This window comes from Panthera leo, chromosome A2 (genome assembly GCF_018350215.1).
Source record: "Panthera leo isolate Ple1 chromosome A2, P.leo_Ple1_pat1.1, whole genome shotgun sequence".
NCBI lineage: Eukaryota > Metazoa > Chordata > Mammalia > Carnivora > Felidae > Panthera > Panthera leo.
Genome location: NC_056680.1, coordinates 5,556,352 through 5,572,594, shown reverse-complemented (window position 1 = coordinate 5,572,594; position 16,243 = coordinate 5,556,352). Strand labels below are relative to the sequence as shown.

The following is a 16,243-nucleotide window of genomic DNA, read 5'->3' as shown; positions in this document are numbered from 1 at the left end:
AAATAAATAAACTGTAAAAAATAAATAAATATAAATAAATAAACATTTAAACACAAACAAAATTTTAAAAAATTTTGTAATGTTTATTTTTGAGAGAGACAGAGCATGAGCGGGGGAGGGGCATAGAGAGAGGGAGACGCAGAATCCGAAGCAGGCTCCAGGCTTTGAGCTGTCAGCACAGAGCCTGACGCGGGGCTCGAACTCATGGACCCCGAGATCATGACTTGAGCCGAAGTTGGACGCTTAGCCAACTGAGCCACCCAGGCACTCCAAAAATAAACAAATTTTTAAAAATCACAATTAACAGTGCCAATAAGGGGCAGACAGACATCACGGGCCTCCTGCTAGGCACAGAGAAGGACAAAATATAGCTGTCAAAAAAAAAAAAAAAAAGTCTAATCGGGAGGAAACATCAGACAAATGCAAGTGAGGGATAGTCTATAAATAACTGGTGTGTACACTTCAAAAATGTCGATGCTGTGAAGGACAGAGAAGGACCCTGGAGCCGTTCCAGATTAAGGGAGCTAAAGGGACAGAAATAAAATGCTGTGCATGATCCTGGATGGGATCCCGGTGGAAAACACGGCTGTAAAGGATATGGTGGAATATGGACTATAGATTAGATAACGGCAATGTGTCAAGGTCACATTTCCTGACGTCGCAAACAGTGTTGTGGTGCAGGTGACTCTCTCCATATACATATGGAGTTTGTGTTATACGTATATCTGTGTATAGGAATACATCCCTACATATATGTGTGTGTATTATATATGTGCATTATATATGTCTCTGTTTATGTTATCTATATACATATGTAGCTCTCTACAGATAAACGTGTATATTATAATATGTCTCCATAAAGGTTTGTTATATGCATCTCTCAAAATATTTGTGTGTGTGTACATACATGTATACATATATATATATATATATATACACACACACACACATAGTGTGTATGTTACATATCTATATCTATATGTACATGGAATTTATAGATAGAACAATAAACCTAGTGGAACAAGTTGACAATTGGTGAATCTCTATGAAGAGTATACAGGACGCCCATGACGTCTTCTTGCAACATTTCTGTAAGTTGAAATGATTTCAAAATTTAAAAATTTACAAAAAAAAAAAAAAAGAGGGGCACCTGGGTGGCTCGGTCGATTAAGCGGCCGACTTCAGCTCCGGTCACGATCTCACGGTTCATGAGTTCACGTCGCGGGGCTCTGCGCGGACAGCTCGGAGCCCGGAGCCTGCTTCGGATTCTGTGTCTCCCTCTCTCTCTGCCCCTCCCCCTACTCGTGATCTGTGTCTCTCAAGAAAATGAATAAATGTTAAAAAATTTTTTTAAAAATAAAGAACACGACAGAAGCCACGTGTTCTTTATGATCTAACCTAGGAAGTCGCACACACCATTGTCTCAATAATATCCTATCGCCTACACCAGAGGGGGGAAGCATTAGAAGAGCATGGATATCAGGAGGCGAGGATCACTGGGCTGCTAGGGATAAAGGCAGAGTGGCATTGCTGCCAAGAGCACAGTTGGGAGTCGGCTAGCCCGGCTTCAAATCCTAGCTCTGTCTGGAAAATTGTGAGAATTTGAACAAGCACTTAATCTCTCTTTTATCTAGTCCTCACCTATAAAATAGAATAAGAGTTCCCAACTCATTTGGCGTTGCTATTAGGATTAAGCGAACATATAATCACTTTAGGACAAAGCATAACACTCGGCATAAATGAAGGACACAGTAGGTGTTCGCTATTTCTATCCTAAGCAGCCTGTCTGCTAACAGATCAACCCTTCCTGACTCACCCACCAGGAGACCCAATGCTCAGGGATTAGTGAAGAGGCACTGGGCCCCTCTACTAACTCAGGTTCTAGAGACACAGATGGAAAGACACTTCTTTTTCTTCCTTTTTTTTTTTGTTCTTTAAAGTAGCCTCCACGCCCAGTGTGGGCCCCAGCTCACAACCCTGAGATCAAGACCTGAGCCAGGGGGCACCTCGATGGCTCAGTGTGTTAAGTGTCCAACCTCAGCTCAGGTCATGTTCTCCCGGTTTGTGGGTTCGAGCCCCGCGTCGGGCTCTGTGCTGGCAGCTCACAGCCTGGAGCCCGCTTTACATTCTGTGCCTCCTTCTCTCTCTGCCCCTCCCCTGCTTGTGCTCTGTCTCACTCTGTCTCTCAAAAATAAATAAATGTAAAAAAAAAATTTTTTTAAAGAGTCGGAGGCTTAACCAACTGAGCCACCCAGGTGCCCCTTAAAGACACTCTTCATGAGAGCACGTACGGTGCCAGATTGAAATCTCCCAAAGGTCGGGAGATTCAACTGCCCACAGACAAACAAAAAAAAAAGTCCATTTCACTGCTTCCCAGGTTTGGTGAGAGATTCCAGGCCCTGTGTCACCTTCCTTTTTTTCTTTTGTTTCGTATGTCACCTTTCTAATGCTATTTGCTTTGACCAAAGTAGCCAACCTGCTGGATAGGACTGTCTTACTCACCATTATGGTCCCAGTACAGCAGCCGTCACAGTAGGTGCTCAAGAAACAATTGATCAGGGTGTCTGGGTGATCTCAGCTCAGGTCATGATCTCACGGTTTGTGGGATCGACCCTCATGTCAGGCTCTTTGCAGATACCTCAGAACCTGCTTAGAATGCTCTCTCTCTCAAATAAGTAAGCTTAAAAAAAGAAACAATTGATCAGAGCAACAGTGTCACTGCTGGGCCAGAGAGTATGTTCCACAGAACAGTTTTTATTTATTATTTAAAACAATTTTTAAATATATTTATTTATTTTTGAGAGACCGGGGGGGGGGGGGGGCGGAGAGGGGAAGAGAAAGACAGAGACACAGAATCCGAAGCAGGCTCCAGGCTCTGAGCTGTCAGCACAGAGTCCGACGCGGGGCTCGAATCCACAAATCATGAGATCATGACCTGAGCAGAAGTTGGTCACTCAACCGACTGAGCCACCCAGGCAGCCCAGAACAGTTTTTAGAATGCAATCCAGAGCCAGCTCCGGGTCCCTGGAAAATTTCTTCTGGGCCATGTTCACATCAGGTGCCTCTGAAAGCTTCTGGCGGGTTCTGTGCCCTGTGAAACATGGCACAAAGGAAGAAGCCCCTGAAAAGTGAGTGGAGAGAAAAGGCCGTCAGGTTGAGAAGGTAACTAACTGATCATTTCTTTCAGGGCGAGAAGCCACGGAAGAAAAGAGCACACCCTGAGAGTTATGTCACCGCCTCAGAGAGAGGCCAGGATGTCGGGGGTGGACAGGCGGGCTGCCAGGGCAGATGGTGGCTGTCTGGACCTACTCCATGCAGAGGTTTTCCTTGCCGCCCTTCCCATCTGCCTGTCACTGCTGCCGGGATCAGCCGTCCTGGCATCCAGCCCGGCCAAGTGTATGAGTGGTGACCCGCACGTCAGCCCCGGGGCATGTAGTTTCAGATTCCAGAGACTGAGCTGGCTCTGAGCCCTGCTGAGTCAACTCTGTTCTTCTCGCCGCCCCGTGTGCCAAGCCAACCTGCCTGGGGGTTCTTCCTGGCAGGCAAGTTTTTCTTTGCCAGCCTCAATTTCCCAACAGAGTATAGTGGAGCAGGACGGGAGGGAGGGGAGGAATTTAGTCAACGTTTGTTAAGCGAATGCTTAGCCTTTTGGAATGAACATGGTCGGCCCCACAGCCTTAGTTCTTCCTTTGTTCCAAGTTTGCCCCTACCCCAGGCTCAGAGTGTTGGGCTCTCTCTTACAGAACAGAGGGACTGTTTGTTGAATGAGTGAATGAGTGAATAAATGAATGAGGAGTTAGGAGCCCTTCTTTCCGTGTATCACCTCTTCCTGTTCTGAGGTTTCTGCTTTGATACAGGAAAAGGCTCACGACACTGCAGACCCTGGGTGGGGGTGGGGGGCAAGCGGGGGAGGGAGCCCTGAGCTGGAGTCTTAACAAGACAGACCGGGAGCCACCCCGAAGGGGCACTCAGTTGTGGGAAGCGGGATGAGGGACGTCAGGGGATCCGACAAACACATCTGCAGTGACGAATCCTTGAGCGGGAAGGAGCGTGGGAGCCCAGAGTCGTCTCCCTGGTCGTCCAGCCTGGTCGCGAGCTGCTCTCCGAGAAGTCTCCGGGGGCGGGGATGTTTCAGGTGTCCCGGGCCTGCCCGGCCTGGCTGGACTCAGCGCACCGGGGCCCTTTCTTATTCGTCTCTCTCTCCAGCTTTTGACTTGGGGAGGGGGGTGGGGGGTCACGGGTACCGCTGAGCGTGGCGGGTGCAGCGTGGAGGGTTTGGGATTCCGGTGTTTGGAAGGGGGCCCCCGTGAGGGTCACGTCTTCCACGGTCCGCAGAGGAGACGCTCCAGGGCCTGCTGGAGGAGCCAGAGTTTTGCACCCCGAGGGCGCCCCCCACCCCCAACTCCCCGGCCGCTGGCTCCCAGAACCCTACCCCCGGCCGCACGCCCCGCCCCCGGCACTCCCTGCGCCCCGCCTCCGAGGCTCCCCTTTCCCTCTCTCCGCGGGCTTATAAAAAGGGGGCGTCGCGGGGACTAGCCAAGCCCCAAAGGCTGGCGGCTGTGATCGGAGCCTTCCTTGCGGCTTCTGAACGCCAGTGACTCTCCGCCAGGACGCCCGCGTCGCCAGCCCTCGACTCTCCGGCCCGCGCCTCCGCCTTGCGCTCCCGCGTCCGGGCCACCCGGAAGGATGCGCCATGCGCCGACGGCCTCGGCAGCCTTGGTGCTGTGCGCCGCCACCGCCGGGCTGCTGAGCGCGCAGGGCCGCGCGGCGCCCGCCGAGCCTCCCGAGCCGCCGCGCTTCGCGTCCTGGGACGAGGTGAACGTGCTGGCGCACGGGCTCCTGCAGCTGGGCCACGGGCTGCGCGAGCACGTGGAGCGCACCCAGGGGCGGCTGGGCGCGCTGGAGCGGCGTCTGGGCGCGTGCGGGGCGGCCTGCAAGGAGTCCGGGGGGTCCGCCGCGCCCCCGCGCGCGCCCGAGGGTCTGGGCCCCAGTGGCGAGGCTGCCCGCGAGACCCTCGGCAGCCTGCAGGTACGTGGGCTCCCGCTGCCCTCCTGCGGGTCTCGGAGAGTGTGGGCGGGAGGGGGGACGCTTCCGGGATTCCCTGGGCTCCCCTGCCCGGGTCTCTCGGGAGGGAGAGCTGGAAGGCCAGACGAGTGACGATGAATGGAGAGGCTGGCCGCAGAAGGCCGGGGCCTCACCGCGGTGCTGTGCGCACGCTCTCCCAGACTCAGCTCAAGACCCAGAACGGCAGGATTGAGCAACTCTTCCACAAGGTGGCCCAGCAGCAGCGGCACCTGGAGAAGCAGCACCTGAAAATCCAGAATCTGCAGAGCCAGGTGCCTGATGCTTGCCCCGGGGTTGGGAGGGAGGCCGAAGCTCGTCCTGTGGGGGGGGGAGGGGGGGAGGGGGGGACCTAGAGCCAGGCAAGTTGAGGGGCCGGAGCCAGCCAGACCTGACATCCTCCTCCTGTCCTGTCCAGGTGAGCCTCCTGGCCCCCATGCACCTGGGCCACAGGATGGCCAAGCCTGGCAGGAAGAAGAGGCTACCCAAAATGGCACAGCTCGTTGGCCCTGCTCACAATATCAGCCGCCTGCACAGTGAGTGTCCAGCCCTCTGCTGTCCTCTGGCAGTTCCTTCCCCCCAACCACCACCACCACACACACACACACACACACCACTCCTGTCCCCCTCCTTGTCCTGTCCACCTGGCCCTGGGTTCCTGTGGGCTCACTAGTCTCTGGCAAAGGGCTGATGAGGGCACATCCCACCTCATCATCCCTGACCCTGACCAGGTCGGCCACCCCACCCTTCTTCCTGGCAAGCCAGTGGCTTTCCCTGGAGCCCTGCTGGCCACTAACTGGAGCAGGGCTTGGGGTCTTTAAGAGGGTCCAGGAGGGACTTGAGCTGCAGGGGTGTGGGGAAGGGGGTGGTGCAGCTCAGAGACGCCTTCCTGAAGGTTGGAACCTTCTCTGAGGGCACACTGGTGGACAGGAGGGTGACAGCTATGGAGCCTGGAGTTCTGACGGTGAAGAGCGATGGCTTCCTGGGAGGGGGATTCTGAGCTGGGGCTCCCCCCCCAATGGTATCTTGGAGTGTAACTCTAGGAGGCAGGTAACCCCCATCTCCCTGGCCAGACACACCACTCGCTTTTGCATCTCTAACAAATCCAGGGCTCCTGCCCCCCACACCTGGTGCCTTACTCCCCTCTTGGTCCCCGAAGTCCCTGATCACCCCGATTCCTGCAGAGAATGAGCCTTTGCCATCAGCACAAGCTCTGGGTCTTTCATTGTGCATCCCAGATCGCCCCAGACCTCCTGCCTGTCCCCCCCTCCCCCCCCCCAGCATGTCTCCGTGTGTCTGACACAGGCTCACAGCTCCTGGTGTCTCTGTCCCCACCCTTAGTTCGGGGCTCCAGACCCGGCTGGCTTCCCTGTAGTCCTCCTACCCCATCACCCCGCCTGGCATCCGGGGCTGTGTGCAGCCAACTGGGTAAAAGTTTGGATTCCCCCTTCACACCCTGGGTCTGGCTGCTGGCTGCCCGCTGCCGGCTCCCTAGTCTTGAGGGCTGCCCCTCCCCCACTCTTCCTCCTCCCCCCCCCCCCCCCACCCCGCCCTACCCCACTCTTCCTCCTTCCCTCACCGGGCCTGCAAGGGTCCATACACCGTCCCAACCCCCTCCCTGCCCCTGTGCCTTGAGGGGCTTTGGAGCAGGCCAGCAGGCGCGGGTCTGGGCTGGGGGATGTGACGGTGGGGGATGCGTGGGTTTGGGGACTCCCAGACCTGGGGCTCAGCCCTGCCAAGTAGGGGAAGGTTCAGAGCTGGAGAGACAAACAGCTCCTTCTAATGGAAGCCACATTGGTGGTTTTGGCCGGGTGCCGTCCCCCGATTGGAAGGGAGGAAAGTAGGGGAAAGGGGAGCTGCTCCAGGGGCCGGAAAATGTCTCCAGTCACTCTGGGCCCGCCCCCATCCCCCTTACCCCCACCCTTCAGCGCGGACTTCCCCTCCCCCGGGCGACCTTTTCCCTACTTTCCAGGCTCGACTGGGGGCGGGGACTTCACAGCCTTTGGGCACAGCCCAGCCATCCCTCCCTCCTCTTTCCCTCCCTTGTCTTCCTCCTAGGTTCCTTAGTCCTGCCTTCCCCTTTACCTGGGATCCCAGGTGGGGCCCCTGGCCTTGCAAGCCTCATGCAGAGCGCGCCCCCCCCCCCCCCCCAACAGAGCTCTTCTGCTCAGCCCCACTCCTATTTTCTCCACCCTGGCCTGGCTTCTCAATCACTCATGCCTCCAGTCTTTATTAAACACCTACTGTGGGCCAGGATTAACCTGGGCACTGGTGCCAGACTGTGGGCAAAGAGCCACTCTGTCCCTGGCCCCATGGAATCCTCATTCAGTGGCGGGGAGACCACTGGATGACTCCAGTGTTGTGGGCAGGAAGTCCCCGATGCTTCTTTTGGGAGCCTGGCCTGGTCTGGGGGTCAGGGAAGGCATCCCTTTTAGAAGTTGGGATCTTTAGAATGAGGCAAGAAAGTCCTGAGGGAAGATCTCTCTGGCATGTGACTGGCATGTGCAGGCATAGAGACGGGCATGTGCAAAGTCCCTGTGGCAGGAGGGTGTGTGATACAAGGCTGGCTGTGTGGCCTGAGGTGAGAATGCAGTGTGGGAGGAGGAAGGATGGTGGGTGGCTCAGGGGCCATCCAGGACAGGGGATGCTGTGAACCCAGGATTACTCCCTCATGTGCCCTGTCACCCACTGCCCAGCCCCTAACATGCCTGTTTCCTGAGGCCCCTCCTGCTTCAGTCTTCCCGCCCCTCTCTTTGCCTGCCCTTCAGGACTGCCCAGGGACTGCCAAGAGCTGTTTGAAGAGGGAGAGCGACAAAGTGGACTGTTCCAGATCCAGCCTCAGGGGTCCCCACCCTTCCTGGTTAACTGCAAGATGACCTCAGGTAGGATGTGCTGGCCCGCCGGGGTGCCCTGCATCCTGTCATGGGCCCTATTGCCATTCCAATCAAATGCAGCTCCCCGCCACCACCCAGGCTTGAGCCAGGTTCAGTGGACCTAGAGAAACTTCCTAGATTTCTAACGCTCCCTCCCTCCTCTCCTCCCTCCTGGGGCCTTGGGACAATGTCTAGGCTGAGCCCCTTGCACATTGGCCAGCCCACCTTTAACCACCTTCCTCTAGTCCTGCTGGGGTGAATGAGAAGACCTTGGCCCTCGCTGGGTTTGGAGGCAGTTTAGGGTTTGAGAGCCAGATGGGAAGGCGGGGTCCCCTGCAAAAAGCGGCCTCCTGATGTCGTTGCGCCTCTCTGGGCAGATGGAGGCTGGACTGTAATTCAGAGGCGCCAGGATGGCTCCGTGGACTTTAACCAGCCCTGGGAAGCTTACAAGGCTGGCTTCGGAGACCCCCAAGGTGGGTGTTTCCAGCCGGGGGCGGGGGGCGGAGGCAGAGAGGGGAGGAGGGGGCGAGGAGGTGGGTCTGACTCACCGATGGGCCTCTCTCTCCCCTGTAGGTGAGTTCTGGCTGGGCCTGGAGAAGGTTCACCGCATCACGGGGGACCGCGGCAGCCGCCTGGCTGTGCAGTTGCAGGACTGGGAGGGCAATGCGGAGTCTCTGCAGTTCCCCGTCTATCTGGGTGGTGAGGACACAGCCTACAGCCTGCAGCTCACAGCTCCCGTGGCCAGTGAACTGGGTGCTACCACTGTGGCACCCAATGGCCTCTCCCTGCCCTTCTCCACTTGGGATCAAGACCACGACCTCCGTGGGGACAAGAACTGTGCCAAGAGCCTCTCCGGTGAGCAAGCTCTGTGCCTCCCTATCCTGCCTTGCACCACGAGGTCGAGACCTCCTCTCTCTGCCTCTGTGTTTCCCTGTCCTGCCTTCAGTGCCAAATGCCGTCCGTTCTCTGCCCCCTTTCTCCTAACTTCCTGTGTGTCTTTGGGCGACTGACTTATTACCCTGTCTCACCTTCAGTTTCCCCGTCTTTAAACTGGGTATGACCACAATGCCCACTCCATAGGATTACCTTGAGATGACATTTGTGGGATAGTGGCCGGCATGTGGCCCAGCCACCAAGATAAACGCTGTGTTGGCTTTTGTTTTTGTTTTTTAGTTTGTTTATTTTGAGAGCGAGAGAGAGAGAGAGCAAGTGGGGGAGGGGCAGAGAGAGAGGGAGAGAGAATACCAAGCAGGCTCCTTGCTGTCAGCTCAGAGCCTGACCCAGGGCCCGAACTCATGAACCATGAGATCACGACCTGAGCTGAAGTCAAGAGTCAGGTGCTTAACTGATTGACCACCCAGGCCCCCCGACCCTGTTGTAATGAAATTGGAGGCAGAACCCAGGCTCTGTAAAGTGAAATATATGACATTGCTTTTTTGGTGGGTCAAAAAATGATGGAATACTAGTCATTTTATATGGTTTGATCAAATATAAGTTGAAGAAATGGACGATGATCATAGAAAGTCTTTTTTTTAAATATTTGTTTAATTTTGAGAGAGAGAGAGAGAGAGAGAATGTGCAGGGGAGGGGCAGAGAGAGAAAGGGAGACTGAGAATCCCAAGCAGTCTCCACACTGTCAGTGTAGATGTGGGGCCCAAACTCACGAACCCTGAGATCATGACCTGAGCTGAAATCAAGAGTCAGACACTAACCGACTGAGCCACCCAGGCACCCCAGAAAGTCTTTAATAAACGTTTCCCACGTGTCAGGTACAGAACAGTAACTCATTACAGTCACAGACACAAAAGCTGTAGTTCCTGGGAAGGGGTCCAGAGCCCCTGAAACTCCTTTGTCACAACCTGGGGTCCCTCAGGACGTCGTGTGATCATCACTAGAAAAGTCTTCCCCTCTGAAGTTTATAAAGTCCGGGGCTCCTGGGTGGTTCAGTCGGTTAAGCGTCTGACTTCGGCTTAGGTTGTGATCTCACGGCTCATGAGTTTGAGCCCCACATCAGCCTCTTTGCTGTCAGCATGGAGCCGGCTTCGGATCCTCTGTCCCCGTCTCTCTCCCCCTCCCCGCGCACACTGTCGCTCTCTGTCTCTCAAAAACAAACATTAAAGAAAAAAAAAGTTTGCGGGGCACCTGGGTGGCTCAGTCGGTTGAGCGTCCGACTTCAGCTCAGGTCATGATCTCACGGTTTGTGGGTTCAAACCCCACGTCGGGCTCTGTGCTGACAGCTCAGGGCCTGGAGCCTGCTTCGGATTCTTCTGTGTCTCCCTCTCTCTCTGCCCCTCCCCTGCTCACGCTCTGTCTCTCTCTCAAAAATACAGATTACAAAAAAAATAAAAAGTTTGTGCAGTCCAACACCCAGCCTCTTCTCGGTCCCAGCCTCCGTGGAGGCACAGGGACCCCAGCCTGACCAGTTCCTTTTCCTCTGACCCCGGCAGGTGGCTGGTGGTTTGGCAGCTGTGGCCATTCCAACCTTAATGGACAGTACTTCCGTTCCATCCCACACCAGCGGCAGCAGCGTAAGAAGGGCATCTTCTGGAAGACCTGGAGGGGCCGCTACTACCCGCTGCAGGCCACCACAATGCTGATCCAGCCGACAGCGGCTGAAGCAGCCTCCTAGCCTCCCCACTGGGGCCTGGCTCCCAGGCTCGTAGACAACAGTGACTTTGACCCTGGCCCAGCGTGTGGCCACTCCCCGCTCAGGCAGGGGCTCGAGACGGGGGCCATCTGGAGCCTCACGGACAGAGAAGATGCTCACGACGGGAGATGCCCCCTTTCTGAGTGGCGGGGTGCAAATGATACCCTCTGAGGGCAGAGCTACAGGGTTGCAGGGCACAGAGCCAGGAAGCGTGAGACGGAGGGGCATTGAGGCCCGCTCCTTGCCCGCCTAAGGAGTCGAGGACACAGGGGGACCACTCGGGGGCAGCCGAGCCAGCCCTCGACGGCGGATTCAGTCACATTGACTGGCTGGGGGACCAGGGCTCCCGTGGGCCCCCAGTGCCCTCACGGTGCTCTCGTGTGTGGGTGCTGTGGGATGAGCCGGTGCCAATGACATCCGGGTGGAGCTCACCCAATTCTTGCAATAAAAGCAACCTCAGCACATTTCGTTCTCCTGTGTCCTCCGGTTTGTTTTAAAAGTGGGCAGTTTCAAAGTCCACATAAATACGTTCCCAGGGTAGAGGGGGAACACTCCCAGGTCCTTCGAGGACAATGCCGATTGGTCCTACAACTGATTTCAATTTCCTCCATTTATTATTTCACGATGTGGATCTCAATTTTTGTTTTTCAAAAACCAAGACCCTCATTCACTCCTTCTAGAAGCAGGTAATAGAGAAAATGAGAACCCCGCCCCCCCCCTCTTTTTAAGTTTATCTATTTATTTATTTATTTTGAGAGAGCTAGAGCATGAGCAGCGGGGGGAGGCAGAGAGAGAGGGAGAGAGGGAAATCCCAAGCAGGCTGCGTTCCCGTCAGTGCACAGAGTCTGACGCAGGGCACCAACCCACGAAACCCTGAGACCGTGACCGGAGCCAAAATCAACAGCTGGATGTTTAACTGACTGAGCCATGCGGGCGCCCTGAGAACGCCTTCTTCATCATACTAACACATGTGAATCACAATGAACTTTTTAGCACCCAGCCATCTGATAGAAATATAATGTGAGTCATGCATTTTAATTTTTTTCTAATAGTCACATTTAAAAAAAGGGAGAAAAAAAGAAAAAAAAGGAAACATGAAATTAATTTTAGAAATGTATTTTTATCAAGCCCAATGTAACCAAAATATTATCATTTCAACATGTGAGTGATATACAAGTCATTAATGAGATATTTGACACTGCTTGTTTTTTGTACTAAGGCTTTGGAATCCAACATTTGTTTTATGCTTATGACACATCTTAATTTGGACTGGCCGTATTGCAAGGGCTCAGTAGCCAAGAGGCTAATGACCACCATATTGGCCAGTATAGTTCTAGTGTTTACATGAAAGCAGTGCTTTGGGTAGATTCTTTACATTTTTTGCCACATCAGCCAAAGTTTTCCTTTAAGTTGGCTCTTTTATTTATTTTTTATTTTTCAAAAATGTTCATTTAGGGGCGCCTGGGTGGCTCAGTCGGTTAAGCGGCCGACTTCGGCTCAGGTCATGATCTCTCGGTCCGTGAGTTCGAGCCCCACGTCGGGCTCTGTGCTGACAGCTCAGAGCCTGGAGCCTGTTTCAGATTCTGTGTCTCTCTCTGTCTGACTCTCCCCTGTTCATGCTCTGTCTCTCCCTGTCTCAAAAATAAATAAAACGTTAAAAAAATTAAAAAAAAAAAAAAAAGAAAAAAAATGTACATTTATTTTGAGAGGGGAAGGGGCAGAGAGAGAGAATCCCAAGCAGGCTCTGCACAGCCTGCACAGAGGCCTGGTGGCTCAGTTGGTTAAGCATCCAACTCTTGTGGGGGCGCCTGGGTAGTTCCGTCAGTTAAGCGTCCGACTTCGGCTCAGGTCATGATCTCACGGTTTGTGAGTTCGAGCCCCACCTCAGGCTCTGTGCTGACAGCTCAGAGCCTGGAGCCTGCTTGGGATTCTGTGTCTCCCTCTCTCTCTCTGCCCCTCCCCCACTTGTGCTCTGTCTCTCTCTGTCTCTCAACAATAAATAAATAAATAAATGTACATTAAAAAATTAAAAAAAGCATCCAACTCTTGGTTTTGACTCAGGTCACGGTCTCACAGTTCATGAGTTCGAGCCCCACATCGGGCTCTGTGCTGACGGTGTGGAGCCTGCTTGGAATTCTCTCGAATTCTCTCTCTCTGCCCCTCCCCTGCTCTCTCTCTCTCTCAAAGTAAACAAATAAGCTAAAAAAAAAAAAAAGAGAGAGAGAGGCCTGACTGACTGAACCACCCAGGTGCCCCTAAGTTGGCTTTTTTTAAAAGTTGGCCTTACGTACATAAAAATATGTATAGAAATTCAACTCATATTTATAGAGTTCTTACTACATGCCAAACCCTTGTAGTAAGTGCTTGGAAACTAAATCCTAGTGAACAAAAAGATTCCTGCTCTCACCAAGCTTACCTTCAAAGCCCTTCCTATCACAGTTTGGCCTGTAATTGATGGTCCAAAGTGAGGCACTTTTGAGTGGGGGGAAAAATACAAATAGTGGTTGACACTGGAAAAATGGGCGGGATTTGACTGAGAAGTGAGCATGAGGCAGCCTTCTCCAGTGATGGTGACGTTCTGAGCCTTCCTAGAGATGGGTTACTCCGCCATATGCCTTTGTCTCTGTGAATGGACACTGAAGATCTATATTGCATTATATGTAATTTTCACCTTAGAAGAAGAAAACACAAAAAGAGCCATAAACAAATATTGAACTCGAGTTGATGACATGCATGCTGAAGTGTTTACAGGGGAGGTAGACTAATGTATTCAACTTTCTTTCATTTTTTTCCCCAGCTTTTTTAGATACAACTGACATATGATATTGTGTAAGTTTAAGGTGTACAATGTGTTGATTTCATACACCTATATATTGCGAAATGATTACCACCCTAGTGGTAGCTAACACTTCCATCACATCACATAGTTCTCTTTCTTTCTTTCTTTTTGTTGTTGTTGGGGGGGGGGGGGGCGGGGGAGAGAATCGCAAGAAGGCTCCATACTGCCAGCACGGGGCCGGATGTGGGGCTCAAACTCACAGAAGCATGAAATCATGACCTGAGCCAAAATCAAGAGTTGCATGCTCGACTGACTGAGCCCCCCAGGCACCCCTGTGGTGAGAACATTTAATGTCTCCTCTCTTAGCAACTTTCAAGTACTAACTAAAATCACCGTGCTATACATTAGAGTCCTCCAAATTTTCAACTTTCTTTGAAATGCATCAAAAAATAAGATGATGGCTGGTTGGATAGAGAGATGGATGTATAATAAAGCAAAATGTTAATAGTGGAATCTGGGTATTCTCTGTACAGTTCTTCCCATTTTTCTTTTTTTTTTTTTTTTTATTTTTTTATTTTTATTTATTTTTGGGACAGAGAGAGAGACAGAGCATGAACGGGGGAGGGGCAGAGAGAGAGGGAGACACAGAATCGGAAACAGGCTCTAGGCTCCGAGCCATCAGCCCAGAGCCTGACGCGGGGCTCGAACTCACGGACCGCGAGATCGTGACCTGGCTGAAGTCGGACGCTTAACCGACTGCGCCACCCAGGCGCCCCAGTTCTTCCCATTTTTCTACGCATTTTTAAAACTTCACAGTAAAATGTGGGCAAGAAAATTCTAGCCAGATCCTGTTGCCTTCTGAAGGCTCTCAGCCTGCCTCGGGGCTCTGTATAAAAAGGCGGGATGGGGCTAGAAAACTGTTCAAGATGGATGGATGAGCAAGAAAGAAGCCTTTCTCCTTGATAGATGATAAAATACTTCAAAACTGGGAAAAAGTTAAGACTTTCTCAGCATGTGGGTCAATGCTGTTTAATGTACTGCCTACAATTGTCACTCATATCTTATGGCTTGGAATATGTGATGCCTTATCTCCAGGACACATGTTAGGGAAAGGCAACATCTGTCTGTGTCCTGAGGGCCCAGCTGCTGTGTGCGTGTGTGTGTGTGTGTGTGTGTGTGTGTGTGTGTTTTGTTTGTTTTTTGTTTTTGTTTTTGTTTTTAAGTAGGCTTCATACCCAGCAGGGGGCTTGAACTCACAACACTGAGATCAAGGGTCGGAAACTTCAGACACTTAATCGACTGAGCCACCCAGGTGTCCCTTAGCTGCTGTTTTAACAGGGGAATATATTTTTCTAATATGCCTCCTAAGTGCTCCTAAGGTAGTAGGGGGCCTCTTTTGGTAGAAGAAAAGTCTGTGACTTTCTTCTCCTGTGACTCTTCCTGGATGATGCTGGGACACAGTAACTTCCCTGGGGGCCTGGCTGAGGACGGGTGATGAACTCCTCAGCTGGAGGCCAGACTCCCTCCAGGCTCCTTGTCTGGGGGTGTCCTATACCAGGCGGGCTTGCATAGTCTCCCTTGAGCCCCTTGTGGTTGGAACTGGTGGGAAGTCCCGTCTGTGGAGGTTGGCAGGGAGGGGGTTCCCCCACCTATGCCATTTTAATTCTCAAGCTCTGCCAAGAAAGCTCATCCCGCCCAAACTGTCCCTTCTCCTCCTCTCTTCCGTCTCCAGGAACAACACAAAGAACAACCACCATGACTGGGAACCAAACAAGAGCCAGGATGTGAATCCAGACCCATTCAGCTCTTCAGTGACGTCATTCTCCTGGTTGACTAGAGACTGTGTACTAAAGCTTGGTGTCCTCAGCTCCTGCATCTGGAAAATGGGAGGGGGGGGGGCACTGGTACCCCCCCCCCCCATTCCCACCCCTTTCTGTTCTCCTGGTGCTGTGAGGATTTCATGCAGCAGTAAATGAAAAGCAGTCCAGACAGCGTCTGGCTAGTAGTGAGCACACAATATAAACATCAGTCGTCATTACAAATACTATTATTACTCTGAGCTATGCTGGGGGCAGGAGAAGGGACCCTGACTCAGACAGGAGAAAAACCTTCAGGGTGAAGATGACTTTTCAGGCAATTTTCAAAGAAGGATGAAAATTCCACCAAGAAGGTGGGGGAGGGAGAGGACATTCCAGGAAGAGGACACAGTGACATCAAAAGCCTAGTGACGTCATCAGAAAGTGAAGCTCGCTGGGGGAATCAGCGCATAGCGCCCCCTGTCTGCAGCATTTGGGCAGGAAGCGGGGATGGTGAACTGGGGGCGGGAGGGGATTTGAGCAGGAATGTGCTCTTCAAGCCAGCCACCCAGGAGTGTGCCGACAAAGCCTGGGAGGGGCCACTCTGGCCTGGCTTCCGGTCTCGGCTTTTTCACCTCTTCTGAGCTCTTGGTCCCTGGATCCAACTCTCTAGCCACCACGGCCATCTGGCTGTTCAGAGCCATCAGAGTCTCTCACTTGCTGTTGTGTCCGCCCTGAAATGCTGTTCCCACCATTTCCTCCCCTTTCCCCAAACTTAGGGCAAACGCCATCTGCTCCAGGATGCCTTCCCTGGGTCCCTAGCTAAGGAACGCCACGATCACATAATGTGAGTCATTCCCCTCACTGCACGCCTCCCATTCTGAAACTACCTTGCGCGTGTCGTTTACTGGTTTTTCATCTGCCTGACCCCATCAGACTGTCAGCTCTGTGAGGGCTGGGACTTTGTCTCATTCGATACTGCATCCTTAGCACCTAGAGTCCTACCTGGCACTTAGCATGTGCTTAGTAAATGTTTACTAAAGGAAGAACCGAAAGGTTTTTAAACAGCAGAGTGAGACGATCTGAC

At 52.8% G+C, this 16,243-nt stretch overlaps 1 protein-coding gene across 1 annotated transcript; it reads left to right on the top strand.

The window, feature by feature from the left end:
- Window positions 1-4,505: 4,505 nt before the first annotated feature.
- On the top strand, window positions 4,506-11,160 carry ANGPTL4 (angiopoietin like 4). Its single transcript, XM_042927412.1, has 7 exons — window positions 4,506-5,028; window positions 5,226-5,336; window positions 5,480-5,597; window positions 7,830-7,943; window positions 8,312-8,407; window positions 8,508-8,789; window positions 10,382-11,160. Exons 1-7 carry the CDS (start codon window positions 4,687-4,689, stop codon window positions 10,561-10,563), a joined length of 1,245 nt encoding a protein of 414 aa, XP_042783346.1. The 5' UTR covers window positions 4,506-4,686; the 3' UTR covers window positions 10,564-11,160.
- Window positions 11,161-16,243: the final 5,083 nt, after the last annotated feature.